The sequence below is a fragment of the Gymnoscopelus braueri genome (genome assembly GCF_963280865.1).
Source record: "Gymnoscopelus braueri genome assembly, chromosome: 7".
Lineage (NCBI taxonomy): Eukaryota > Metazoa > Chordata > Actinopteri > Myctophiformes > Myctophidae > Gymnoscopelus > Gymnoscopelus braueri.
The window spans coordinates 57,127,256-57,154,107 of record NC_137608.1 but is presented as its reverse complement, the minus strand read 5'-3'; the positions used below and the strand labels follow the sequence as shown (position 1 = coordinate 57,154,107).

General features: G+C 38.8%; 1 protein-coding gene and 1 pseudogene across 3 annotated transcripts in view; one reads left to right on the top strand and one right to left on the bottom strand.

Annotated features, from left to right (window-relative positions):
* Nucleotides 1–244: 244 nt before the first annotated feature.
* Nucleotides 245–16,880, bottom strand: LOC308087881 (H-2 class II histocompatibility antigen, E-S beta chain-like). 2 transcript variants are annotated; one of them, XM_080432099.1, is made up of 9 exons: nucleotides 16,770–16,880; nucleotides 15,688–15,771; nucleotides 14,674–14,928; nucleotides 7,159–7,431; nucleotides 5,751–5,967; nucleotides 4,701–4,768; nucleotides 4,166–4,279; nucleotides 3,545–3,601; nucleotides 245–2,703 (listed from the first exon to the last, which is right to left on the bottom strand). In XM_080432099.1, the coding sequence occupies exons 2-8, from the start codon at nucleotides 15,752–15,754 to the stop codon at nucleotides 3,564–3,566; spliced, it is 1,032 nt and encodes a 343-aa protein (XP_080288225.1). In that variant the 5' UTR covers nucleotides 15,755–15,771; nucleotides 16,770–16,880; the 3' UTR covers nucleotides 245–2,703; nucleotides 3,545–3,563. The 2 variants fall into 2 exon arrangements, with proteins under 2 accessions (XP_080288225.1, XP_080288224.1); XM_080432098.1 differs by having other exon boundaries at nucleotides 5,751–5,970; nucleotides 15,688–15,766.
* A 7,763-nt stretch (nucleotides 16,881–24,643) lies between these two features.
* Nucleotides 24,644–26,852, top strand: part of LOC308089169 (phosphatidylinositol 4-phosphate 5-kinase type-1 beta-like) — a 60,634-nt pseudogene continuing 58,425 nt past the window's right edge. Inside the window, exon 1 of the transcript XR_013935090.1 lies at nucleotides 24,644–24,879. The product of XR_013935090.1 is annotated as a phosphatidylinositol 4-phosphate 5-kinase type-1 beta-like (transcript). The remainder of the gene's footprint in view (nucleotides 24,880–26,852) is intronic.

Here is a 26,852-nt window from a genome sequence, read left to right as displayed (position 1 = left end):
AACAGAAAATGCATGTTCAGTTCGGGATACCAATCTTATCTAATCAGGAAAGAGAACTCACACAGGATACACATTAAAGTGGAATTGGAAGTGATGAAACTTAAACTGAACACTATGACATTGAAGCTGATAAATGGGCACTCTCGTGATTGGCTGAAATTGACAACCCACCTTCAGTGAAATGTAAGAGAACATGAGGCACAATTATGTTTGTTATTCCTTTATTGATATTGTGACATTCCATTCAAACCAAGCAAATTAAACCCAAAATCTAACATCTGAACTTCAAACCATTCATGAACAGGTGCAGATCCCAGGGGGAAGGAGGGGACATGTTCCTCCAATAAAGTATTTTTGAATAAATTATGTAATTTCAAATATAAGGAAGCGATTCCACTTTTGAAATCATTCTCACATACAGTAAACACAATACTTTATGAAGGTTTTGTTTTAGCCACCCGTGTGTCCTGATCATCAACAACTACCAAATAGATGAATCCACAAGCTTCATCTTCGTCATCATCATCACTTGTCCACAGAGCTGTTAACTAGTTTAATGAGTGAAGTTCAGCCAATATGAACGGATAGAAACACAACAGTGGAGCTGAAAAACGGAAAATAATACTGACCAAGGAATATCTAAACTGTCCGAATTAGACACATATTTTGTTCTTTACTTTAGTAAAGTTTGCACAACCTTTCTGTTATTGTTGACTCTCATGTCACTGTCACAACCCTGAGCGCTCAATTAACAAATAATATAATTAAAATTAATAATTAAAACCTCATGGGATGATGGGACAGGATAGACTGAATGTATGGATCATTTATTAAATTGAAATGTATACATCTAGGAGACATTTAGGACACCAAGTGTCCTTCAATTAGTGCTGAGTAATGAATTATTATTTATGAACTGACAGGAAGCTCTCAGTTCTCTAAGCATTTTAGATATTGATCATTTACAGTAGATAATGGATAATAAACGGAAGGTATTGATTACTGGGTGTATTGATGATTAGTCAAATCAGGATCCAAAAATAAGAAGTGAACTCTGTGTTGGTGATATTATTGATGAGAAGATTCCTTGTTTGTGGTTCCCTCCTAAGCTGTAATGAGATCTGCTCCCTGCTCATGATTACATATACATCATTACTTAATATAAATGATTGCATTTCATCAGTGTTTCCACTCATTTGGGTGGACCCGGGTCGACCCATCACCTCAAACCACCCTAGAGGGTCTAGGTCAGGCCTGTCAAACTCGCGGCCCGCGGGCGTTTTGCGGCATCTGTGTCATTTTAAGATTTATTTGGCTATTCAAAAATAGCAGATATACAAGCTCATAGTGCGGCACTGAGTGCCACACTATGAGCTTGTAGATCTGCTATTTTTGTAAATGTAAATAATTAAAGTAGCTAATCTTCATAAAACATTTTTTAAAGTGATATACTGTAGTTATAGCAGTGACTGAGATGTAGTGGAGTAGAAAGTTCTGGAAATTGGAAATACTCTAGTAAAGTAAAACTACGTAAAATCTTTACTTAGGTACAGTACTTGAGTAAATGTAATTAGTTACTTTACACCACTGTTCTATAAATGTAATTATTTAACCACCCACACACATTACCAGGTATTGTTTAACTTCAAATTATTCTACTTAAAATGGTTTATAATAATAAATGTAATAATAATTATTATTATTATTATTATTATTATTATTATTATTATTATTATTATTATTGTTACAAATTGCATTGTTTGTTTTCTGAGACAAGACAACAGATTGAAAAACAATGCTGTATAACTGAATGCGTGTGAGCGCGCATGTGCGTCCGCAACTGGTTCCTGCCCACCTCAAGTCACCATTTGACCAATCTTGCCCGGACACCAAAATGAGTTTGACACCCCTGGTCTAGGTCCACCCATCACCTCAGACCACCCTAGAGGGTCTAGGTCCACCCATCACCTCAAACCACCCTAGAGGGTCTAGGTCCACCCATCACCTCAGACCACCCTAGAGGGTCTAGGTCCACCCATCACCTCAAACCACCCTAGAGGGTCTAGGTCCACCCATCACCTCAGACCACCCTAGAGGGTCTAGGTCCACCCATCACCTCAGACCACCCTAGAGGGTCAGGTCCACCCATCACAGGGAAACAGTGATGTCATAATAATCGTAACACATTAATTATCACACATTATAAATGATTACATAATAAATGACTTATGGTCAATTATAAAATAATAAAACCTTTTTCACAAACATGTCTGACAAAAAGTGTCATGTCTATAAACCTAACCTTAACCCTGACCTTTAACCTCACAAACACTATGTCTATAAACCTAACCTTAACCCTAAACCCTAAACCCTGACCTTTAACCTCACAAACATTAGTCTATAAACCTAACCTTAACCTCAAAACCATGTCGACCTGGGCGAAACACCGGGAAAAGACCGCACACTAATTACCGTTAGCCTTGGCTAGCCAATTAGAATTGTAATTGTTTAAAGGAAACATTTGTGAAAAAGGTTGATGATGTCATCATTGTGCTGCTGTCATGATTATTTAAAAGATTGATGATGTCATCATTGTGCTGCTGTTACGAGTATTTAAAAGCTGAATGGACACACATGTATTTCCTCCTCTCCACCAGGGGGCAGCAATGACTCTCTGCTTCTCTGAAAACACACCCAGGTGTTCTGTGAAAAGACAATAAACCAATAAGAATCAGAATGTATTAACTGTGTGAACATGTTAACACTTTAGAATAACCTTCCCTTATAATAGTAAATGACTCATTTCCAAACATGACATGTTTGTTAAAAGTTGGTTAATGATTAAATGATTTAAAACTATACTATAAATAGTTAATAGATCATGAACAAGTTATTAGTAAACTAGTTAAAAACCTAACCTCCCAGCACCCTCCCTGCAACTACAGTAACCATCAAAGTAGAAACAACTCAGTCCATTCAAACAACATTTGACCAATACTTTGTCAATAGTGTATCTTAGTAGGAAGGGCAGCTCAGTTGGTAGAACACTCTCCTTTGGACCACAAGGTTCTGTCTTTGATCCTGGTAGTGATGGAATGATCAGTGTTTTCAATGTACTGAATCATTGGGTTCAGTTCACTGAAATGTTGTGTTCAATGAACTGAATCACTGGGTTCAGTTCACTGAAATGTTGTGTTCAAATGATTAGTTCAGAGTTTGGCTGCATTGTGTCGTCTCTTCACTTCCTGACTGAATCACCTGAATGTCCTCTCGGGCTATGGGATCTAAACTCCTGCAGGCTGAATGGTCCAAACTCCAAACACGCCAGTGTTGTCTGATACAACAAATCATTTAATTATTCAATTTGATTATTAGATTCATTATTATAAGAAATTAAGCAGAAGACACATGATAACGTGAATTCACGCAACCGGGATGTTTTACCAGGCTAGTTGTTTCACTTCTTACACAAGCATGTTTTTTTGTGTATTTTGTATAGTTTTATATTTACAAAACAAATAGTACAAAGAAAGAGGAAGTGAACCTGGGTTTGTGGGAGGAGTCTAAAGATCGTCATTGGTTGTCGGCACCAGAATACGACCTGATAGAAGAAGAAGAGAGACAGTTAAAACACACACACAAATACATCCTATGTACTGTATTGTGTGTATTTCTCCATAAAATATACAATAACACAACACCACAACAACACAACAACAACAACAACACAACAACAACACAACAACAACAACAACAACAACAACAACAACAACAACACAACAACATTAGGGTTCAGTCATCAGGGTCACATGTTGCATCAGAACTAATGTGAACATTTGAGTCTTATTTAGGACTAAATGTAACACTGATGTATTAAAGCTAAATGTGACAACATAGAACACACTTTGACCTCTAACTAGGTTGTTTAAACTGGTCTAAACCAATATAAACCAGTTTAGGTTGTGGCTTTACATGATTGTTTGTTTATTTGCATTTCTGTGAGGGTTCCACATGTCATGTGATCCTCTGTTGATCTGACCTCATTTCTTCCACTGGTAGTTTATTAATTCATGAAACATGTTAATGAAACATGTTAATTAAACATGCTAATGAAACCTGCTAATTAAACATGTTAATTAACGTGTTAATTAAACATGCTAATCACCTCGTTTCTTCCACTGGAAGTAGATGAATCCAGACAGGAACAAGACCAGACCCAGAACCAGACCTGATGCTCCCATGGCCACCTTGTTCTTCACTGACTCTGGCATGGAGAAATCTGACAATACAAATATCATATCATATATTATATTAATTATATTACAAAATATTATATTATATTATATTATATTATATTATATTACCATTACAGTAGATTAAAACACCAAGGTGGAAATTCTATGAATTCTATAAATTCTATAAATTCTATAAATTCTATAAATTCTATACATTCTATAAATGTCTTTGTACCTGCAGCCATTAGTAAACTAAGATGATGGACCTCATCTAGACGTGACACTTAAGCTCTAAGTAGGTGAGGCTCCTGTCATGGCCTTCTTATTAGAATGTTTTAGGATGTTTTAATGTATTTGTATTGACTTGTATTTCTAGTTATGTTGTAGTAGAGTACAGTAGATTACAGTAGAGTATAGTAGATTACAGTAGATTACAGTAGAGTATAGTAGATTACAGTAACTGACCCCAGTCCATCTTGATAGGCGCGGTCAGGCTGGGATGTTCCACCATGCAAGTGATCTTCTCTCCTGACCTGTAACACACACACACACACACACACACACACACACACACACACACACACACACACACACACACACACACACACACACACACACACACACACACACAGCTCATCATAATAACTAAATGATGAACTATTTTATTTAAATGTAAAAACACAACTACAATTAGGCATCATAGCATTAGACCGTTATAGGCAATAAGATAAGCTTATATACAGATATTTTCTCCGTCTAAAAATAATCATGACCTGCGTCCTCAACTTGAATGTGTGTCCATGTGGTTCTGCTCAGATCTCCTCCTCCCCGCCCGGTCTGGCAGTGAGTGAGCAGCTGTTAATTAGCACTAAAATTAGGACAGATTGTGAAAGTAGCCGATCTACATGCTGAAACGTGCTGCGATTCAACACATTGATCCGTTGATCTTTGTTAATATGTTATTCTATGGAGAAAAAAAGTAATTGTTTCACTATTTTTGTGTAGGAGCGTGAATGCCCCGCTGGGCTCTCCTCCGCTCTAGTGTTTATTGTGTATTCCACTATTTCCTCCCCATTGCAGGAAAAATAGGAAGGCAAGAGGCAGAAGAAACTTAGTAACGAGATATAATATGCACGTTATAGCGTGTTCCTATGTGTGTATTCATGTATAGTGGGTCTCTGTGTGACTTAATATTAGCCTACCAATTCATGTTTTATTTTTAAAGAATATATGTATAGGTGTCTGTTAGGTGTGTACCTGGGTGTGTACTCCAGGTAGGAGTGGTACTGGTAGTACCAGTAGAGGTGTGTATTTCTATGTATAGGTGTCTGTTAGGTGTGTACCTGGGTGTGTACTCCAGGTAGGAGTGGTACTGGTAGTACCAGTAGAGGTGTGTATTTCTATGTATAGGTGTCTGTTAGGTGTGTACCTGGGTGTGTACTCCAGGTAGGAGTGGTACTGGTAGTACCAGTAGAGGTGTGTATTTCTATGTATAGGTGTCTGTTAGGTGTGTACCTGGGTGTGTACTCCAGGTAGGAGTGGTACTGGTAGTACCAGTCTCCATCAGACAGCTCATCGGTAGAGGAGAGACCAGAGGTCAAAGGTTCTTGACCTATCCACCAGGTCACCAGGATCACTTTAGGATAGAAGTCGTAGCTGCTGCACCTCAGCATGTGAGTGTGTTCACCACGACGAGGGGGAGTCTCTGACTTCAGGCTCACTTTGGGCTCCACTCCTAAAAAAGATGATTATTATTATTATTATTATTATTATTATTATTATTATTATTATTATTATTATTATTATACCAGTCATAGGAAAATGTCATTATCATTAATAATTGTATAAATGAGATCCAGAAAGCTGCAACATGTTTGATCTTCAACCAGTCAAAATGTTCACGTTTGTCCTACAAAGCAACCAAAGGTATGACACCCCCATATCTTCAAGCCTGATCCAACCCTACAACCCCTCCCATAGCATGTAGACAGATAACAGGTTCATTGTAGACCTGGCTTCCTAGAGTTTGTTGGTTTCAATTTACAGATTATTTATTTGTTTGATATTATACTGTTTAGACTGATGATAGGTTCATGGTTTACCTATGATCCTAGATACTATTTCTATGCATTTGATGTATTTCCTCATGTTTTCCTTGCTTACTGTAAATCACTCTGGATTAAGAGCGTCTGATAAATGCCTACATTGTAAATTGTAACAGTAAATGTCAGTGTTTGGCCACCAGATGGCACTAGAGAACAACGTTTCATAGAATACTGTAGATTCTACTATAGTCTGTATAAATCAGGCTTAAGTGTTTAGGAGGATCTGAAATGTTTCTCAGATTATTAACCCATTCAAAACAGGAACTCATCTGTGTCATTTTACATTTCTTTGGCTATTCAAAAATAGCAGATAATCAAGCTCACAGTGCGGCACCGAGTGCCGCACTGTGAGCTTGTAGATCTGCTATAATGTTTTTAAATTGTGAGAATGTGTGCAAATCTTTAAATAATATATAATATATTTATTTAAAAAATATATATTTTTAAAGCAAACATTTGTCAATATGTTGTTCCAGGGACCCCCAGAAGCAAAGATTTGAGTTACAAATGTTCACTTAAAAAAATATATATTCAAAGATTTGCTATTTACGATTTTTCAAAAATAGCAGATCTACAAGCTCATAGCGCTGCACTCGGTGCCGCGTTATGAGCTTGTAGATCTGCTATTTTTGAATAGCCAAAGAAATGTAAAATGACAGAGATGCGTCCCCGGATTGAATGGGTTAAGTAATGTTTTATAATCATTATCAGATCAATATTAACACCATTAATCATCTCTGAATAGAATGATTTATTATGATGTCATGTTATAGTTTATGAGGTGATGAGTGTTGAGTGCTGCTCTGAGATCAGCTCACCTCTCTTGTTCAGAACAGAGGAGTAGTAGCCCTCAATGTTGGGTTTGCAGAATGCCTCTCGTTTTGCTCTCGTCGCAGCCAGTGTTCCAGGATCTTTATTGAGACGCTCTGCGTTCTTCACACCAAGCTCAGTGTATCCAACATACTGATCTACTCTACTGTCCCACCTGAGGATCTCATCACCATCGAAATTATCTGAGTATATGTACTGTATGTCCTTCAGCTCACTGGAGTTAAACACACAGCGCATAGCCTGATAGAACACATATCCATCTGGAAATAGACAATTAAAAATGTCATTAATGTTCAGTTTTATTATCATCTGTATAATATCAACACTAGGCTAACTGTGTGAGCCACAGAGTAATAGGAGGCAGGCGGGGCTAGCCAGTGATGGAAAAAGTACTCGAATGTTTTACTTAAGTAAAAGTATCAATACTGAAATAGTAAAAGTTCGGAATTCAAAATGTACTAAAATGTACAAAAATAAAAGTAGTCATTGTGCAAAAAAAAATCCCATTTCAAGTTTTCAAATGTATGGAAATCTTTTGAAAATTGCAGATCTACAAGCTCACAATGCATCGCATAGCAACGCATTGTGAGCTTGTAGATCTGCTATTTTCAAATGGCCGAAATATATATAGGGCTGAAGTGGTTAATGTATGTTTTGTAATAATAATCAAAATCTACAAAGTAACTAGTAATCACTGGTATACTAGTAATTACTGGTATTTACACCAGACTATGCTGGTTAAATGGGGTAACTCTATCTACGCCCCATTCATTTTATCTCCTTTCCTTTTTAATGTTTTTATGAATGATTTATCTGTACAATTGAATGCCTGTAAAACAGGGTGTATCATTGGTGACTGTATCATCAACCACCTCATGTTCGCAGATGACTTGGTGGTCCTATGTCCCAGTAGTGCTGGTCTCCAGCAGTTACTAAGAGTGTGCTCACAGTATGGAATTGATTTTGCAACGCAAAAAATAGCATTACTCTGATCGTGAGAAGTAAGGAAGACAGTAAGCTGGTATTTCCTGACTTCTATCTGTCTGGTATGACACTGAAAGAGTGCAAGGAGACCAAATATCTAGGTCATTTTATAACAAATGTCCTATCTGATGACAGAGACATTTTTAGACAGCGCTGTAAACTATATGCCCAAGCCAACATGCTTGTTCGCAAATTCAATTTCTGCTCAGTTCCAGTGAAAATCTCACATTTTAAAGCTTACTGCACTCCGCTATACACGGCCCACCTGTGGCGACACTACAAAAAGGGCAGTCTGTAAAAAATGACAGTGGCCTATAACGACTGCATGAGGCTACTGCTCAAAGCCCCAAGATGCTGTAGTGCCAGTCAAATGTTTGTAGAAATAAATGTACCCACTTGCCCTGCTGTATTACCAAACCTGATGTTTAGATTTATGTACAGGTTAACAGACTCTGTGAACAGCATCATTGTATCGCTCTCTAATCCTGCCAAGAGCTCTGTTAGGCTGTCATCTAAGCTATGGACACACTGGCGCTCTAGCCTGTATGTGCAGAGATAAGGCTGAAAGTCATGCCTTGTTTGTATATGCCTTGTTGATTTATTTTTTTGTTTTTGTTTTGTTTTTATATGTTTTATGTGTTCTTCACTATGGACCCCCCTGTGTGTGTCTTGAATTAAGTTTGAATTGAACTAAAGTTTTCAAATAAATGTAGTGGAGTAAAAGTATAATACTTGGATCAGAGATGTAGTGGAGTAGAGGTAAAACTTTTACTTCTACTCCACTACATCTCTGATCCCTTCAATACTTTTACTGTAAAAAGTATTGGAAACTGGAAATACTTAAGTAAAGTACAAATACCTCAAAATGTACTTAAGTACAGTACTTAGTAGTAAAGCTACTCAGTTACTTTCCACCACTGCTAGCAGCCCACACACTGACTGCAACTCACTGTGAGAGACGAGGGAGCGTCTTCAGGTGAATGGGACAAGTGATTAAGAACCATTGGAAGCTAATTAAATAACAATAGAATAGTTAATGAGTGGGGCGGGGCCACTCAACCCCCCTCCTCCCCAAAGCTACATTTACAGCAGGAAGCCACATGGGAGGAGCTTCACACAACTGATTCAGTTGTGTGTGTTCATGTATGAAAAACATACTATATAGCCTACGTTAGTGTGTGTGTTCATGTATGAAAAACATACTATATAGCCTACGTTAGTGTGTGTGTTCATGTATGAAAAACATACTATATAGCCTACGTTAGTGTGTGTGTCTCATTTATTCCCCCGTCTAGCGTAAATGTGAAACTCAGAGGTCACTCATTATCACATGAAAAAGACTATTTGTAATATTCTCACAGAATATGCTGGTATTTGATACCACACTACCATCTAGTGTCTGTTCCTATAGCCATTGTGATTGGTTGATACAACGCACGTAAGGGGTGTGTCCCCAGGTACAGAGTCAGTCTGTGGAAGTCAGCCTTCCTGATAACATGTGAATGCAGCGGTCTGAAATAAAGCCTATACTAAAGCACGTCGTCGTCCTGGATATGATTGTACATATTGTGCAAGACTTGTAGAACACAAGACATGGTGTCAGAGTAACCCGAACCCGAAAAAGAAAAAAAAAAACGAAGAAAAAAGACGAAAATGGACGTCGCTGGAGTACCTTCACCCCGAATGGATTGGGACGCGAGCAACCTGCCCGAAGCATGGCGTAAATTCAAGTTACATGTGGATTTAATGTGCTCTGGTCCTTTCAAGAAAAAGAGTGAAGAGGAAAAGTGCAGCTACTTGCTCCTTTGGATTGGAGATAAGGGCCGGGATGTTTACAATACATGGACGCTCACTGAAGATGAACGTAAGCTATTGAAAACATACTACGACCGTTTCCAAGCATATGTAGAGCCCAAAGTGAATGTGATTTTCGCTAGATACAAGTTTCATGAGAAAGTACAAGGAGCTACTGAGCCGTTTGAACAGTTCGTGACAGAATTGAGACTACTTGTTAAGGACTGCAACTATAACAATAGTGAAGAGATGGTACGAGACCGTGTGGTCTTTGGGATTAATTCACCAAGAGTGAGAGAGAAGCTACTCAACGTCGGATCCGATCTAACTTTGGATAGAGCAATAGACATTGCCAGGACTCATGATATGGCACAAGCTCAGCTCAGGAGTTTTGCTAGCAGCAGCGCCAGCCCGCGCGAACAGGCTGTTCATGCTGTGAGTCGGCAAACATCAAAGGGTGCTACGTGGAAACCGCGCCAAGAATGGACAAAGGGATATCCAGCGCAATTCCCCAGGAATCCCCAGGAGGGCGACAGAGGCCACTCTAAACCCTGTGGATACTGTGGAAACAAGCCTCATGGATATAAGGACAGTTGCCCAGCAAAAGGCAAGCAATGCAAGATTTGCAACAAGTGGAACCACTTTGCAAAGGTGTGTCGTTCCAAAACAAGCAAAGTGCACACAGTAAGTGAAATGGATCAGGACCAAGATGCAGACATTGATGGTTTGTTTATTGATGTAGTGACACAAGGAAACAACACCAAAAATACAGAGCAAGCCTATGCAAATGTACAAGTTGGCCCAAATAAGACTGTAGTTCGTTTCAAATTGGATACTGGTGCTGACACAAATGTCATAAACCCAGATGTATTCAGATCTCTAGGAGTACAGGATGTACTTGAGCCTTCATTACGCCCACTCTATGGCTATGGAGGTGAGCAACTCAGTGTTAGGGGCAAATGCAGCATAAAATGCCAGTACAAGGACATTAACTTAATGTTAAAAATGCATGTTGTGGACACACGTGCACCCCCAGTGCTAGGCTTAAAAGCATGTCTGGACTTTGGACTGATTAAACTCATACTGTCTGTATCTGGTAAGCCAGATGTGTCAATTCTAGATGAGTTTGCAGATGTTTTCACAGGAATAGGACTATTCCCTGGTGAATGCACCATCCACCTTGACCCCGATGCAACGCCTGTGGTCCACCCACCAAGGCGTGTCCCTATTGCACTACGTGACCGTCTCAAGCTGGAGCTCCAAAGCATGGAAAAGCAGCAGGTCATTGTCAAAGTGACAGAACCGACCGAATGGGTCAATTCGATGGTAGCAGCAGAAAAGCCACGCACAGGCAAGCTGAGAATATGTCTCGACCCCAAGGATTTGAACAAGGCTATCAAGAGGCCACATTATCCCTTGCCCACTCTCGACGACATCACAGCTAAGCTGGCAGGAGCCTGCTATTTCAGCGTCATGGATGCCAGGTCAGGCTACTGGGCGATTAAGCTCACAGAAGAGTCGTCCAAACTGACCACCTTCAACACAGTATTTGGGCGATACAGGTTCCTCCGCCTGCCTTTTGGAATAGTATCGGCCCAAGACGAGTTTCAACGGAGAGTCGACGAGACCTACGAGGGTCTACAGGGAGTCACTGCCATAGTGGATGATGTCCTAATTTTTGCTAACACTAAAGAGGAGCACGACGAGAACCTCCGTGCCATGTTACAGCGCTCTAGAGAGCGAGGAGTAAAACTCAACCCAGAGAAAAGCACCATCTGTGCCACAGAAGTCAGCTATTTTGGGCACATCATCTCAAAAGATGGAATCAAGCCTGACCCAGCGAAAGTCAGAGCCGTGAGAGACATGGAACCACCTAAGGACAAAGGTGAGCTCGAAACAATTCTTGGCACGATAAACTATCTGTCAAAATTTGCCCCTATGCTCGCAGACATTAACGCTCCCCTGCGTCAACTGATGAAGAACTCAAGTGAATTCGTATGGGACGCGCAGCAAGATGCAGCATTCAAGAAAATGAAAGAGCTGATCACACGTGAGCCAGGCCCAGTCCTCACATTCTATGACCCCAGCAAGGAGCTCAGGCTCCAAGTGGATGCATCAAAATATGGACTTGGTGCTGTCTTACTACAAGAAGGAAAGCCCATCGGCTATGCATCAAAATCACTCAGTGACAGTGAAGTGAACTATGCCCAAATCGAGAAGGAGCTATACGCTATCTTGTTTGGATGTAAGCGTTTCCATCAGTATGTCTATGGCCGCCACACCATTGTGGAAAGCGACCACAAGCCACTGGAGTCTATTATGAAGAAACCGCTTGCAGCAGCGCCACCGAGGCTACAGAGGATGATTCTGCAGCTGCAGCGATATGACTTCACCATCATCCACAGACCAGGCAAGGACATTCCTGTCGCAGACACTCTCTCCAGGAAGTCACTGTCTGACCAGGATAACAGTCTCAGAGAAGTGTATAGCAACTTACCTGTCAGTGACACAAAACTAAAAGAAATCAGAGCAGAGACTGAGAAAGACACACAGCTCATGCTACTGATAGACACGATCAAGTCAGGCTGGCCTGAGGAGAGGAGAAGTTGTCCTCAGAGCATAGCCGAGTACTGGAATCACAGAGGTGAACTTTCTGTGATGAACGACATCATATTCAAAGGGGAGAAAATCATTATCCCTACCCCACTGCGCACAGAAATGTTATCCCGAATACATGCAGGTCACATGGGCATGGAAAAGTGCAAGCTGAGAGCCCGTGACATCTTATTCTGGCCCGGGATGAACAAGCAGATAGAGGAGATGATTGGAAAATGCCCCACCTGTCTCACATACAGACCTTCTAACACCAAAGAGCCCATGATGTGTCACCAGATCCCAGATAGGCCATGGCAAGCAGTGGCTACGGATCTGTTCACTTGGAACAACGACAACTACATCGTCACTGTAGATTATTACAGCCGATACTTCGAGCTGGATAAGCTAAACAGCACCACGGCATCCGCCGTGATTCACAAGCTGAAGGCAGCCTTTGCCAGGCACGGCGTTCCCCAGACTTTGTTTTCTGATGGTGGCCCCCAGTATAGCTGTAGGGAATTTGAAATCTTTGCCAAAGAATGGGAGTTTACGCATGTCACTAGCAGCCCATACTATCCCCGCAGCAATGGCCTCGCCGAGAAAGCCATTGCCAAGTCACTCATGGAAAAAGCCAGAGCAGATAAAAGAGACCCCTACCTCAGTCTTCTCGAATACCGTAACACACCCGTGGACAACTTCAAAACACCAGCCCAGCTGTTAATGAGCCGTCGCCTACGCTCAATCCTGCCCAACACCCACCAGCAGCTTCAACCAGAGGTCGTCAGCCACGGTGATGTCTACGCCAGGAGAGTCCAACAACAGCAGCATCAGAAGAAGTACTATGACCGATCAGCCCGCCCGATGACATCGCTACAGCCAGGACAAAGCATCCGACTCCAGCAGCAAGGCTACTGGAAACCAGCAGTCGTCATCAAGCCAGCTGATACAAGCAGATCCTACCACGTACGTACTACCGAAGGACGGGAGTACAGACGAAACAGATTCCACCTACTAGACACAAATGAAGCACACAGTGATGAGGTGAGCTCAGATGAACATTACACCACACCACATGCCCCACAGGCAGCAGGTGACACCACACCTCCCACTGGGACTGTCCCTTATCAGACAAGATCCGGACGTACAGTCAAACCTAGAAGTGTTATGGACTTGTAGGTAAAGTCACACAAGGACTGAGTCAGTTTCATGACATTAAGGCATTGTAAAGAAAAAAAAAAAAAAGAAGAAAAGAAATTGAGCCTGTGAAATGTCACTGATTGTATGGACACTGAGTTATTTTTGTTTGTTGTGGACATTATTGATTTGCTACATTTGAAAGTATTGTGTTGCATACGAAAGAAAAGAAACTTGAAATGTATGTTCTGTATACTGCATATTTGGTTTACAAAGATTCTGCCTACTGATAACTGAAATTGAACATTTCTTTGCACTGGTTACAGTATGTATTTTTGAAGTATTGCACTATGCTGTTTGGTCTACAGTATATTATTTTGCTATTAATACTAGTTTGTTTATTGATACATTCCACCTAGAACTATACTGCGTAAGTTTTTCAAAAGAAGGGGGATGTAATATTCTCACAGAATATGCTGGTATTTGATACCACACTACCATCTAGTGTCTGTTCCTATAGCCATTGTGATTGGTTGATACAACGCACGTAAGGGGTGTGTCCCCAGGTACAGAGTCAGTCTGTGGAAGTCAGCCTTCCTGATAACATGTGAATGCAGCGGTCTGAAATAAAGCCTATACTAAAGCACGTCGTCGTCCTGGATATGATTGTACATATTGTGCAAGACTTGTAGAACACAAGACACTATTGAAGTCCACTTTGCTGCCCCCCCCCCCCCCAGCCCCTCCTCCTGTGTATCAGATATGCTTCCTCAGACGGTTTCAGATACACCTACTGTACAGAGGGCTGTACAGAGCAGATACATATATATGTAAATTAAAAATTAAAGCACCTTGAGCACATATTCATGTTTACTAAACTTCTTCTTCACCATAAAATCATAAATGCTTAATATACATGTTTAAACATTTTCATTCATGTTAAATATATTCAACCGTTTTAGTTAGTAACTATTGTGTTCATAGTATTCATGTACCTTTCACTGGTGGTTTCTTCATGGCAGTGCGGATGGTGTCCAGGTTGCCTTGGCACCACGCCTGCTGATGCAAAGCTGCTTCATAGATCCCTGTGAAGGTCATATGATCTACAAACGGAGGCTGAGGCTCCACCCCCTTCCCTTTGTTGAAGTCTGCGTAGAACAACACTTCACCATCCAGTCCCACCATCCACTCTTTATATGAGTCTTTAACTGTGTCTGAACAGCTAAAGAGTTGAATGTACTCATGGAACACTGGAAATAAAACAAAGATTAAAATTAATTCAAACAACAATCTTCATCATCATCATCATCATCATCATCATGTTAAACAGTCATGTTTGGTTCTAAAGTTGAATATTAGAAATAACTTCCTGTTAAACATTTTATTCAACAGATTTAAATGTTTTTATAATATTATGAAACAGATTCATAATGATTTATTTCAGGATGTGAACATAATATAATATAATATAATATAATATAATATAATTAATATAAATTATATAATATAATATAAAAGAATATAATATAATTAATATAAAATAATATAAATAATATAATTAATATAATATAATTAATATAAAATAATATAAAATGATTTAGTTAATATAATATAATGTAATATAATATAATATAAATTAATATAAATTAATATAAATTAATATAAAATGATATAATTAATATAATATAATGTAATATAATATAAAATAATATAAAATAATATAATATAATATAATATAATATAATATAATATAATATAATATAATATAATATAATATAATATACAGTGGTGGAAACTTAAGTAAACGTATCAATATTGCAATGTAGAAATACTCTGTTACAAGTAAAAGTCCAGAATTAAAAATGTACTTAAGTAAAAGTAGAACAGTATTGGTAACAAAAAGTACCAAAAGTAGAAAGTACTCATTATGCAGAAGGTCCGATTTCATGATTTCAAATGTATAATCATCTTTTAAAAATAGCAGATCTACAAGCTCAGAAAGCACTTACTTCCTGGGATCGCTTTGACATGAAGTACAGAGGAGAGGATGAGGAAGGTGGCTGTAATATTCATCATCACTGATCAAAACTGAACTGAATTTAATAGATGAGAATAAACAGATGAGAATAAACAGATGAGAATAAACAGATGAGAATAAACAGATGAGAATAAACAAATGAGAATAAACAGATGAGAATAAACAGATGAGAATAAACAGATGAGAATAAACAGATGTTTACTGAAAGAGTTCTGGAGTCTGAAAAAAAATATTGTTATTTAGTTTAGAACAATCAGCCAATCAGATTAAAGATATGATGTTACATCATCTGTTTCTGGGAAGACGATGGTTGTGAATTTTGAAGATTGTTAGAATGACAAATGAATAAATAAATTTGTTTATAGAAGTAAAATGTTGTAATTACTTCAAAGCTTTCAGATGAGACATGATAGGAGGTTAAAGGTTAAAGTTCATCACTTCATATTGAAGTGATTAAATATTTTAAATATTAATAAAATAAATAATGAAGTTAGTTGGAGTATTTGTGACTGCATCTCCTAGTCACACCCTGTAAAATAATAAATATGTACAGACCAGTGGAATGCTCCAACATTTTATTTGTGTATTCTCTTCTGAAATGTCCAGGTATTTTAATGAACTATTATGCCACAACAATGTGGAATGTCCTACCAAAAGCCATGAAGGAGTGTAAAACCCTACTCTCCTTCAAAACCGCTCTAAAAGAGTACCTACAGGAGGCTGCAATTCAAAACTGGCCCCTGTAAAAGTCAAAGCCTAGCCCCCCCCCCCTCAAACTGTTTACTGTACATATTTTAGTTTGTTTTCAAACAGTTTTTATGATGTTTTGCATAGTAGTGTATATCTGTCTGTCATTAAATGTCTCTATGAATTGAGTACAAACAAAGGACCCCAATGGAAACACGCCATAGGCTTTCTTAGGTTTTAAATCCTTTTAGCTGACCTTGTATTGAACTGTACTTTATGTGCTTTATACTGCTAATAAAGTATTCAATCAATCAATCAATCAATCAATCAATCAGAATAAACAGATCAGAATAAACAGATGTTTACCTCAAGAGAAGTTCTGGAGTCTGAAAGAGAATGAAGGAGGACTCGTTCTGTAGTTTAGAAAAATCAGCCAATCAGATTAAAGATATGATGTTACCTCATCTGTTTCCGGCTAGATGATGGTGGGGAATTTTGAAGAAAAACATAGTTAGAATAAAAGAAAGAAAGAAAGAAAGAAATATGTTTATAGAAGTAAAATGTTGTAATTAATTAAAATCGTTCAGATGAGACATGATAGGAGGTTAAAGGTTAAAGTTCATCACTTCATATTGAAGTGATTAAATATTTTAAATATATCTGTGTACAACATGATGACACCAAACAAACTGAATGTCACACATATAGCAACTATAGCAGTGTTACACACTTCATATGGTCTTAATTCAGAGACCATTGCTCTTATCTGTGCAATATAGGACTGGATTAGAAGGCAGCAGTAAAACTCTATTAAGTATTAATTTACTTTTAATAATGTTAAACTAAGGTGTTCCACATTCTCACATTCATCAGAAGCAGTTAGGGGTTCAGTGCCTTGCTCAAGGACACTTCAACATGAAGCCAGGAGGAGTCAGGGATCAAACCGGGAACCTCTGTAAACTGACCTCACAGACGCTCCTCTAATCCAAGCCTCATTACATCTTACTGATGATATATCACGTCATGTGATCAAAGTGTTACTTCAGAGGGTGTGTGTGTGTGTGTGTGTGTGTGTGTGTGTGTGTGTGTGTGTGTGTGTGTGTGTGTGTGTGTGTGTGTGTGTGTGTGTGTGTGTGTGTGTGTGTGTGTGTGTGTGTGTGTGTGTGTGTGTGTGTGTGTGTGTGTGTGTGGTTGAAACTCCCCAAACATTAATTTCACTTCCCCTAGTGGTGACTGCTTTGTAAAAGTCAAAGCCTAGCCCCCCCCTCCCCCCCTCAAACTGTTTACTGTACATATTTTAGTTTTTCTGTTTTCAAACTGCTTTTATGTTGTTTTGCAAAGTAGTGTATATCTGTCTGTCATTAAATGTCTCTATGAATTGAGTACAAAGGACCACAATGGAAACACGCCATAGGCTTTCTTAGGTTTTAAATCCTCTTAGCTGACCTTGTATTGAACTGTACTTTCCTGTGCTTTATACTGCTAATAAAGTATTCAATCAATCAGAATAAACAGATCAGAATAAACAGATCAGAATAAACAGATCAGAATAAACAGATGTTTACCTCAAGAGAAGTTCTGGAGTCTGAAAGAGAATGAAGGAGGACTCGTTCTGTAGTCTAGACAGATCAGCCAATCAGATTAAAGATATGATGTTACATCATCTGTTTCCGGCAAGACGATGGTGGGGAATTTTGAAGAAAAACAATGTTAGAATGAAAGAAAGAAAGAAAGAAATAAAGAAATAAAGACAGATAGATATATGTTTATAGAAGTAAAATAGTGTAATTAATTAAAAGCTTTCAGATGAGATATGATGGGAGGTTAAAGGTTAAAGTGAATCACTTCATATTGAAGTGATTAAATATTTTAAATATTAATAAAATAAATAATGTAATTATTTGGAGTGTTTGTCTGTGTACATTTACACATGATGTGAAATGTGTCTCATTTAACTCTGTGTACATTTACACATGATGTGAAATGTGTCTCATTTAACTCTGTGTACATTTACACATGATGTGAAATGTGTCTCATTTAACTCTGTGTACATTTACACATGATGTGAAATGTGTCCTCATTTAACTCTGTGTACATTTAGACATGATGTGAAATGTGTCCTCATTTAACTCTGTGTACATTTACACATGATGTGAAATGTGTCCTCATTTAACTCTGTGTACAACATGATGGAAAAAAAACTGAATGTCACACATATGGAGCAACTACAGTAGAGTTAGTGTTACACAGTGTTACACAGTGTTACACAATGTTTAACATTCATATGGTCATAATTCAGAGCCCATTGCTCGGATCTGTGCAATATAGGACTGGATTAGAAGGCAGCAGTAAAACTCTATGAAGTATTCATTTAATTAAAATCATTTTAAACTAAGGTGTTCCACATTCTCACATTCATCAGAAGCAGTTAGGGGTTCAGTGCCTTGCTCAAGGACACTTCAACATGAAGCCAGGAGGAGTCAGGGATCAAACCAGGAACCTCTGTAAACTGAACTCACAGACGCTCCTCTAATCCAAGCCTCATTACATCTCACTGATGATACCGTCACGTGATCAAAGTGTTACTTCAGAGAGTGTGTGTGTGTGTGTGTGAGTGAGTGTGTGTGTGTGTGTTTGTGTGTGTGTGTGTGTGTGTGTGTGTGTGTGTGTGTGTGTGTGTGTGTGTGTGTGTGTGTGTGTGTGTGTGTGTGTGTGTGTGTGTGTGTGTGTGCGTGCGTGCGTGCGTGCGTGCGTGCGTGCGTGCGTGCGTGCGTGCGTGCGTGCGTGCGTGCGTGCGTGCGTGCGTGCGTGCGTGTGGTTGAACTCACTGAAGCTTGTGACTGGAAACGCAAACCTTAATTTCACTTCCTCAGAATTATTGTCTCCGCCAGACCGAAAGGCATGGCGAGAGAGTATGTTTTCGCCCCTGTCCGTCCGTCCGTCCGTGTGTCCGTCCGTCCGTGTGTCCGTCCGTCCGTCCGTCCGTGTGTCCTGTCTGTGTGTTACCAGCTAATCTCTGGCACCGTTGGCCCGGTCGCTCCGAAACTGTGCACACACACTCCCTGGATGCCAATTCAGAACCTCTGCCCTTTTTTTTCATGGGCCTGTTATAGCGCCACCAGGAGGCCGATTTGTGCAAAACCCTTTTTTTTACATTACTCCTACAGATTTTATCCAAACGTCATGCAAATCGGTACACAGTATCTCTATAGTCATGTGATCAACACAAATCTGTCCGATTTCCCATATTCCATCCTCATTGCCTATGGTTGGCTTCCAAAGTTTGCAGGATTGGTCCATTTTGAACTAAATGCCTCAAATCACAGCTTGCAGCTTGCGATTTCCGTGAAATTTCACACGCACATTCCCACTAGGCCGAGGAAGAAATGGCACTTGGAAATTTTCCAATCAGCCTCATGCTGGCGCTATAAAAGGCCAAATTGCACTTTTAACTGTAACTAAACCGATCTGCGTGAAACTTTGCACGCATACTCCCTTGAGGCCAAGGAAAAACATCTGCCCTGCATTTTTCACATTAGCCTTTTATAGCGCCACCAGGAGGCCGACTTATGTAAAACACATATTTTGAGATTAAGTCTTCAGATTTTATCCAAATTTCACGCAAATCGGTACACATGATCTCTATAGTCATGTGATCAAGATGGATCTGTTTAATTTTTCATATTCCATCCTGATTGGCTAACATTGACATCTAAGGTTTGCAGGAGTGGCCCGTTTTGAACAAAATGCCGCAAATCGATTGCGGTGGAACTTTGCACGTACATTCGCACTACGTTGAAGAACAAACACCACCCTTTTAACATTGCCCTATTATAGCGCCACCAGGAGGCCAATTCATTTTTTATATTACAAATTTTGTCCAAACATCATGCAAATCAGTACACATTATCTCTATAGTCAAGTGATCAAGATGATTCCGTCCGATTTTTCATATTCCATCCTGATGGCAAATTCTGAACATTGCTGGCCCACAATAACCTACCTGACCTGGCGGAGACCTGTGCTCCGAGGAGCACTTTTTCTAGTTATTTTATCAAACATCACCAGTTAGACATGTTGATGTGAACAACCTGACAGACTGTACATATTGTGTATTTATTTATTGTTTGTTTTATGAGACTCTTCGTCGCCTTGCTAAACTAATGGCCTATGTCATTCTTTTTAAGTTTTTCAGGAAAAATTATTCTCAATCATTTCAACCAAAATGTTTATAACAAATTATGACTATTTAACCCTATGTCACCAAACGTATCATATATGATACACACATTACACTGATTTTTTGATTTTTGATTGATTCAGTGTAATGAATACTTGGACCAAGAACCTGTTGTATCATATCTGACACATCCCCACTTCCCCCTGGACCATACCATTTGCACTGCAGGTAGTTACAGAGCCTCAGGTGGTCTGACCCAAAATGGCTGCCATCAACTAAACAGGAGAGGTTGATGCACTACTAACAAACAATTATTTTTTAAGCAGTTCGGGTACGTTTTCCTAGTATATCTTTACTAATATTTTGAAATAAGTGTTGGATAACTTGAATGCACTTATGAGCTCTCAAAATTTAGCATTTGAGTTTGTTTTTTATGATGTCAAAAGTGTTTGTATCATATTTGATACTACAGGTCTATAGTCCTTTATGATTTGTATCATATTTGATACTACAGGTCTAAAATAAATGTTTTTGTAATGTTAAAACCGACTTGATTTTTTATTTTTTTTCAAAATTTTATCCCACGATTTTGTAACCCTATTTTTTACACCCAGTGCCAATCTCTATGTAATCCTGGGCACTACACTCCCTCTGCCAACCTAGGGAGGCCAGGGCCGAGCTCATGCCTCCTTCAATGCATGAGAGCTAACTGACCTTCTTATCACCTGACAGGGGAGAGTTTCCCTGGTTGGACGTAGCGCGTGGAAGGAACACGTTATTCCAACCAGTTCCTTTCCCCTCCATCAGGCGCCCCGGCTGGCCAGGGGGGAGGCAGTAAAAAAAAAAAAAACGACTTGAAATACCCCTTTTAATACCCCTTGTATCAAATATGATACAACAAATAAATGATACAAAGGAATGTTAAAAAAAATAAAACAAAATCAAAAAAGATTTAAGACCCAATAAAGTGTCCCTTTTCAAAATTTTGGAATTTTCTGACCTTTCCTTCATAGTTCAGGTTCTAGAGGGTTAAATAGAAATAACACTGTCTGTCAGTTATGTAACATAGGAGATTTAAATGGGTTTAAATAGGATTAAATCTGACAAATCTTTTTTATTTTTATGGCCTAAATCAGTAAATAATTTGGCCTAAGTCACAAAACCATGTGACTTAGGTAAAAAAAAAGGCCTATTCTGTCCTAAGTCACACTAGGGAGTTAGGCCATTATACTAAAAGGGGAGTGAACAGCATGATACTTTTCAATTAGGAGATGGGTGATTTTACCAGAGGTGGCCAGTGTCATGAAAAGCTGCCTTAAGCAAAAATATTATTTTCCTCAAAAAATTACTTAGGCCATTAGTTTAGCAAGGTGACGAGAGTTGGTAATGTCAACGTGTTGCTCATGTCAATAAGGACACTTTAAATAGACAGACAGAAAGAAAAAAAACATGAACATTTATTAATTTCACTGTGGAAAATCATTTTATCACACTGTCTTTACTACAGATATCTGGATGAACTATACTATGACTATATTTACATTTTTGAAAGGATGTTAGGAAATAGTTGTGTCACCTGGAACCCCAATTCATTGTGTAAAGGTTTGCTAACTCTGTTATTTTAAATCAAAGATGACCTCAGTGTTTGCCAGAACTGTCAGTTTTGCAAACTCAAGTGCATTGCAGCATGAAATGTGTTTTACAAATAACATGACTGACATAGATAAATAGATAGATAGATAGATAGTAGTGATGTGCGGGTCGGGTTTTTTCATGACCCGCCCCGCCCCAACCCGCGACGGAACGCGACCCGCCTCAACCCGCCCCGCGAACCCATATATAAATCTATGGCTCAACCCGCCCCGCGACCCGCGGTGGGAATATATATATATATTATATAGCGCTCTTTTAAGTACCCAAAGTCCCTTTAAATGTCTACAGTAGCACAACATTGTCATGGGCTGAATAAACAAGCATGTTGGTCAAAATAGGTTTTTTTTTTTTTTTTTCGTGGAAAGCGGCTGACCCGCTCACCCTCAGCCCGCATAATATTCTCTGAAATCCTGACTCGACCTACCCGCGCCGCGGGTTGACCCGCGGGTCCCGCGGGTTACGGGTCGACCCGCTCATCACTAATAGATAGATAGATAGATAGATAGATAGATAGATAGATAGATAGATAGATTCATCTACTCAATTACTGTACTTAAGTAAAATGTTTAGGTATTTTTACTTTACTGGAGTATTTCCATTTTTCATTACTTCTACTCCACTACATCTCAGAGGCAGATTTTGTACTTTTACTCCACTACAATTATTAGAAAACTTTAGTTACTAGTTACTTTGCAATTGTCGATTATGATATTATAAAACATACATACCACTTTAGCCCTATTTTATACCTAGGCTATTTGAAAATAGCATTGCGATGCGTTGTGAACTTGTAGATCTGCTATTTTCAAACATTTTAGTACTTTTACTTACTTCAAGTACATTTTGATACCAATACTTTTGTACTTTTACTCAAGTGTATTTTGAATTCCGGACTTTTTCTTGTAACGGAGTATTTTTACATTGCAGTTATTGATAATTTTAGAGTAAAATATCTGAGTAGTTTTTCCAACACTGTTAGTAACACCTCCAGCCCAACAACAACAAACAAACTGATGCAATGCAATGAGTCTTAATGAGTTTAATGTCACCAGTGGTGTGTTCTAGATTTTTTTGGAGGGTATACTATGATTATTCCCTGCCTCCCTTTAATTAATTAAATGTAAAAAATGTGCACGCGCGCTTTGCGCGTGTGTGTGGCCCACAAAGAAATGTAATGTAAAATGTTTGCACGCGCACAAAGCGCGTGCACACGCAATATGCTTTGGACTGACGGAGGCCGTTCTGGAGACGCATCAGATGCGGTAAGAGGACGCTTACAAGCCGGGGCTGCAGGCAGCGAAACTCTTAAGGCGGTTACACACCGGCGAATGTGCGAATATACGCAAAATTCGGACTCGTTCCGAATAATTAAAAGACGCTTTTTCGCTTCGCTTTTCCGCTTTTTTTGTACGCTTGCATTGACTTTATAAGGTTTTTTAAAAAAGCGTATTATTCGCACGAAAAAATCGCCCCGGTGTGTAAGGACCTTTAAACAGATCGCTTTGAAAGAACTGCTTCTTTTTTTGGCGGTGGTCGTGGTCCCATCTTCGTTTCCAAGAGTCAGGAGCAGACTGAACTAAAACCAACATTTCATTGCCTTTTATGCTGTGCTATGACGCGCATACGCGAATACTAATGAAGTACTCTAATCACTGCCTGATTAGAGTACTTCATTAGTATTCGCGTCGTTGAGTTAATGTGTGAATTCCGTTGCAGCCATTACTTATCACCTCAAGAACAATAGCTACACACATGATAAGCCATCAACTCAGAGTTAGCCCACATTCTTGCTGCCCCCTAGCCACTCCTGGGCAGTAGCGTATCAGACCGTATCAGCGTAACAGATATGCTGTTTTGAACAGTTTTTGGATGTAGACGGTGGCGACGAAAAAAATCTACAGGGCATACTACGTATATAGCGTACCACGGTAGAACACATCACTGAATGTCACTATGAATTGAGTACAAAGACCCCAATGGAAACAAGCCAATGGCTTTCTTTAATTCCTCTTAGCAGACCTTGTATTGAACTGTACTTTCATAATGCTTTTTTCTGCTAACTGCTAATAAACTAATTATTCAATCAATCAATCAACCAATCAATCAATCAATCAATCAATCAATCAATCAATCAATCAATCAATCAATCAATCAATCAATCAATCAATCAATCAATCAATCAAAGTCAATGTTGCAGGTTGGGTACATGACCCCACGTTGGCCAGCAGGGGGCGGAGTGCTGCAGAGAATCAACATATAGAATCAGCAGCAACACCGAATGGCATGTTTGGAATGGGTGTGTATGTGGAAGCACGCACGCACGCACGCACGCACGCACGCAGCACCACACACACACACACACACACACACACACACACAGTCTCCTCTCCTACACAACACAACAGACAGTCAGACAGCTGTAAAGAGAGAAACCCTGTGGTTGTTCTGAACGCGGTGGATCATTATAATAACTGGACTATTAGTTGAACGTTGGTATCTTCTCTCTATCGTGGATCGATATATCGGTGGATTAAAGGATATTATTATTGTGTTTATCGTGGATCGATACCGAGGGGATTAAAGGTTCCCCTGAAGCAGAAGAAACCAATAACATCAGATCTGATGTTTAACAACATCCTACTGGTGAGAATCACAATGTTTTGTGTCATTTATTCATTTATTCACAGATTGAAGCTCAGAAACAAACAGTCTTCTTGTGTCTCGCTGCTGTCTGGCTGCTTTGTTATCAGCCTGGAAACATTGACAGTCATGGCGGAACATCAACCTGGTGTTTGCACTTTCTCCATTTATAGCCCTTACATCTACATAAACGTTCATATTTCAAATATAAAGTGCTGACCTCGTGGCCACGGATGTTATTATTATGTCCGGGTCCTCAGAAGTACCCATATCTTCCTTATTGTTCAATAAAAAAGCATTTCAATCTGACCGGTGACCATTTCCCCCGATTTGTTTCCATATGCTTTCAACTAGGTAAACCTATCGGTTGGAAGGTGTATTGCACTCTGATACATTATAAACTCTATGACGAATATGGCCATCGATCGGATTAAAATGTTTTTTATTGAATAATACGAAACACACGGGTACTTCTGAGGACCCATATATTATTATAACATCCGTGGCCATGAGGTCAGCACTTTATATTAGAAACGTGAACCTTTATGTAGATGTAAGGACTGTAAATGAAAAAAGTGCAAAAACCAAGTTCATCCATGACGCTCGTGACAGACGAGCGTCATGTGATCCATGGCTAGTTTGTTATCAGAGGTAGTTGTTGTCTAGATACTGTTTAATGTCCTCTCTGTCGTTTATTATTATAATTGTCTATAGATACTGTTTAATGTCCTCTCTATGATGTATTATTGTCTAACAGTCAATAGACAACAATAATAAAGACATAGACATCATATGGATCTGTTGGTGAAACAGACACAATGTTTTTAATCAAGTTCAAAGCTCTCTCACAGACTAACGTGTTGCACTATATAAATATACTATATATAAATACACTATATAAATATACTATATATAAATACACTATATAAATACACTATATATAAATACACTATATAAATATACTATATAAATATACTATATATAAATATACTATATATACATGTACTATATATAAATATACTATATATAAATATACTATATAAATATACTATATATAAATACACTATATAAATATACTATGTATAAATACACTATATAAATATACTATATATAAATACACTATGAAACTAAACAGCCTTTACCACATTCTGGCTTCATGTTTGGGTTCTCTGCTGGCTTTGAGGAGACAAATTATATTATTCCTTTAGAATGTGTGGGAAATCATTGTGTGTGTGTGTGTGTGTGTGTGTGTGTGTGTGTGTGTGTGTGTGTGTGTGTGTGTGTGTGTGTGTGTGTGTGTGTGTGTGTGTGTGTGTGTGTGTGTGTGTGTGTGTGTGTGTGTGTGTGTGTGTGTGTGTTGGAAATAAGCAGGTGTGTTGTGAGGGCAGCATTGTACCTGGAAATGGCAATATAGATTTAATCTGGAACATGTGATAGAGATGTCTGTCTGTCTGATTAAATACCTTATTAACAGTTTGCTAAAAAACGTACAGATCTGTTATACAATAATGTTAAAAGGATAACACACAACGTCCTGAGGGCTTGTTTCCATTGTGGTCCTGTCTGTGTATTCAATTCATCAAGACATATACAGACATACAATACTATACCAGAAATCATCATTATAGTAGGAGCTGTAAAAGTATATTAAATATTAAACTAACTAATAACTACTGCAGCTACTGTATATGGTATTATAGCATGTCGTTGTTGCCGGGCAGAAACCTCTTAACTCCATATTATAACTTTGTGTTTTTTCATAAATGATCATACTACATACACAGTGTCACTGAGCTTGTAGATCTGGTACTCTTGTTGCTTTAGAATTGTAATCCTGAAATGTAATGGTGACATAATGAGCTTTGTTCCTGACAGACCATCATATATAATATGAATGACCTGCAGCTTCAGGGCAGGGAGTGTCTTATTGTCTGTAAGAGGATGTTCAGTGTGTTTGTTTCTACATAGATAGACCT

Bases quoted from the DNA above. Each gene is read 5' to 3' on its own strand.
- LOC308087881 (XM_080432098.1), bottom strand. From the start codon at position 15,754: ATGATGAATATTACAGCCACCTTCCTCATCCTCTCCTCTGTACTTCAT. The intron at 7,432-14,673 runs GTACATGAATAC...GTCTATTTCCAG, and splicing joins GAAGAAACCACCAGTGAAAG to ATGGATATGTGTTCTATCAG. The intron at 4,280-4,700 runs GTCAGTTACTGT...TTGTATTGTCAG, and splicing joins GCCTATCAAGATGGACTGGG to ATTTCTCCATGCCAGAGTCA.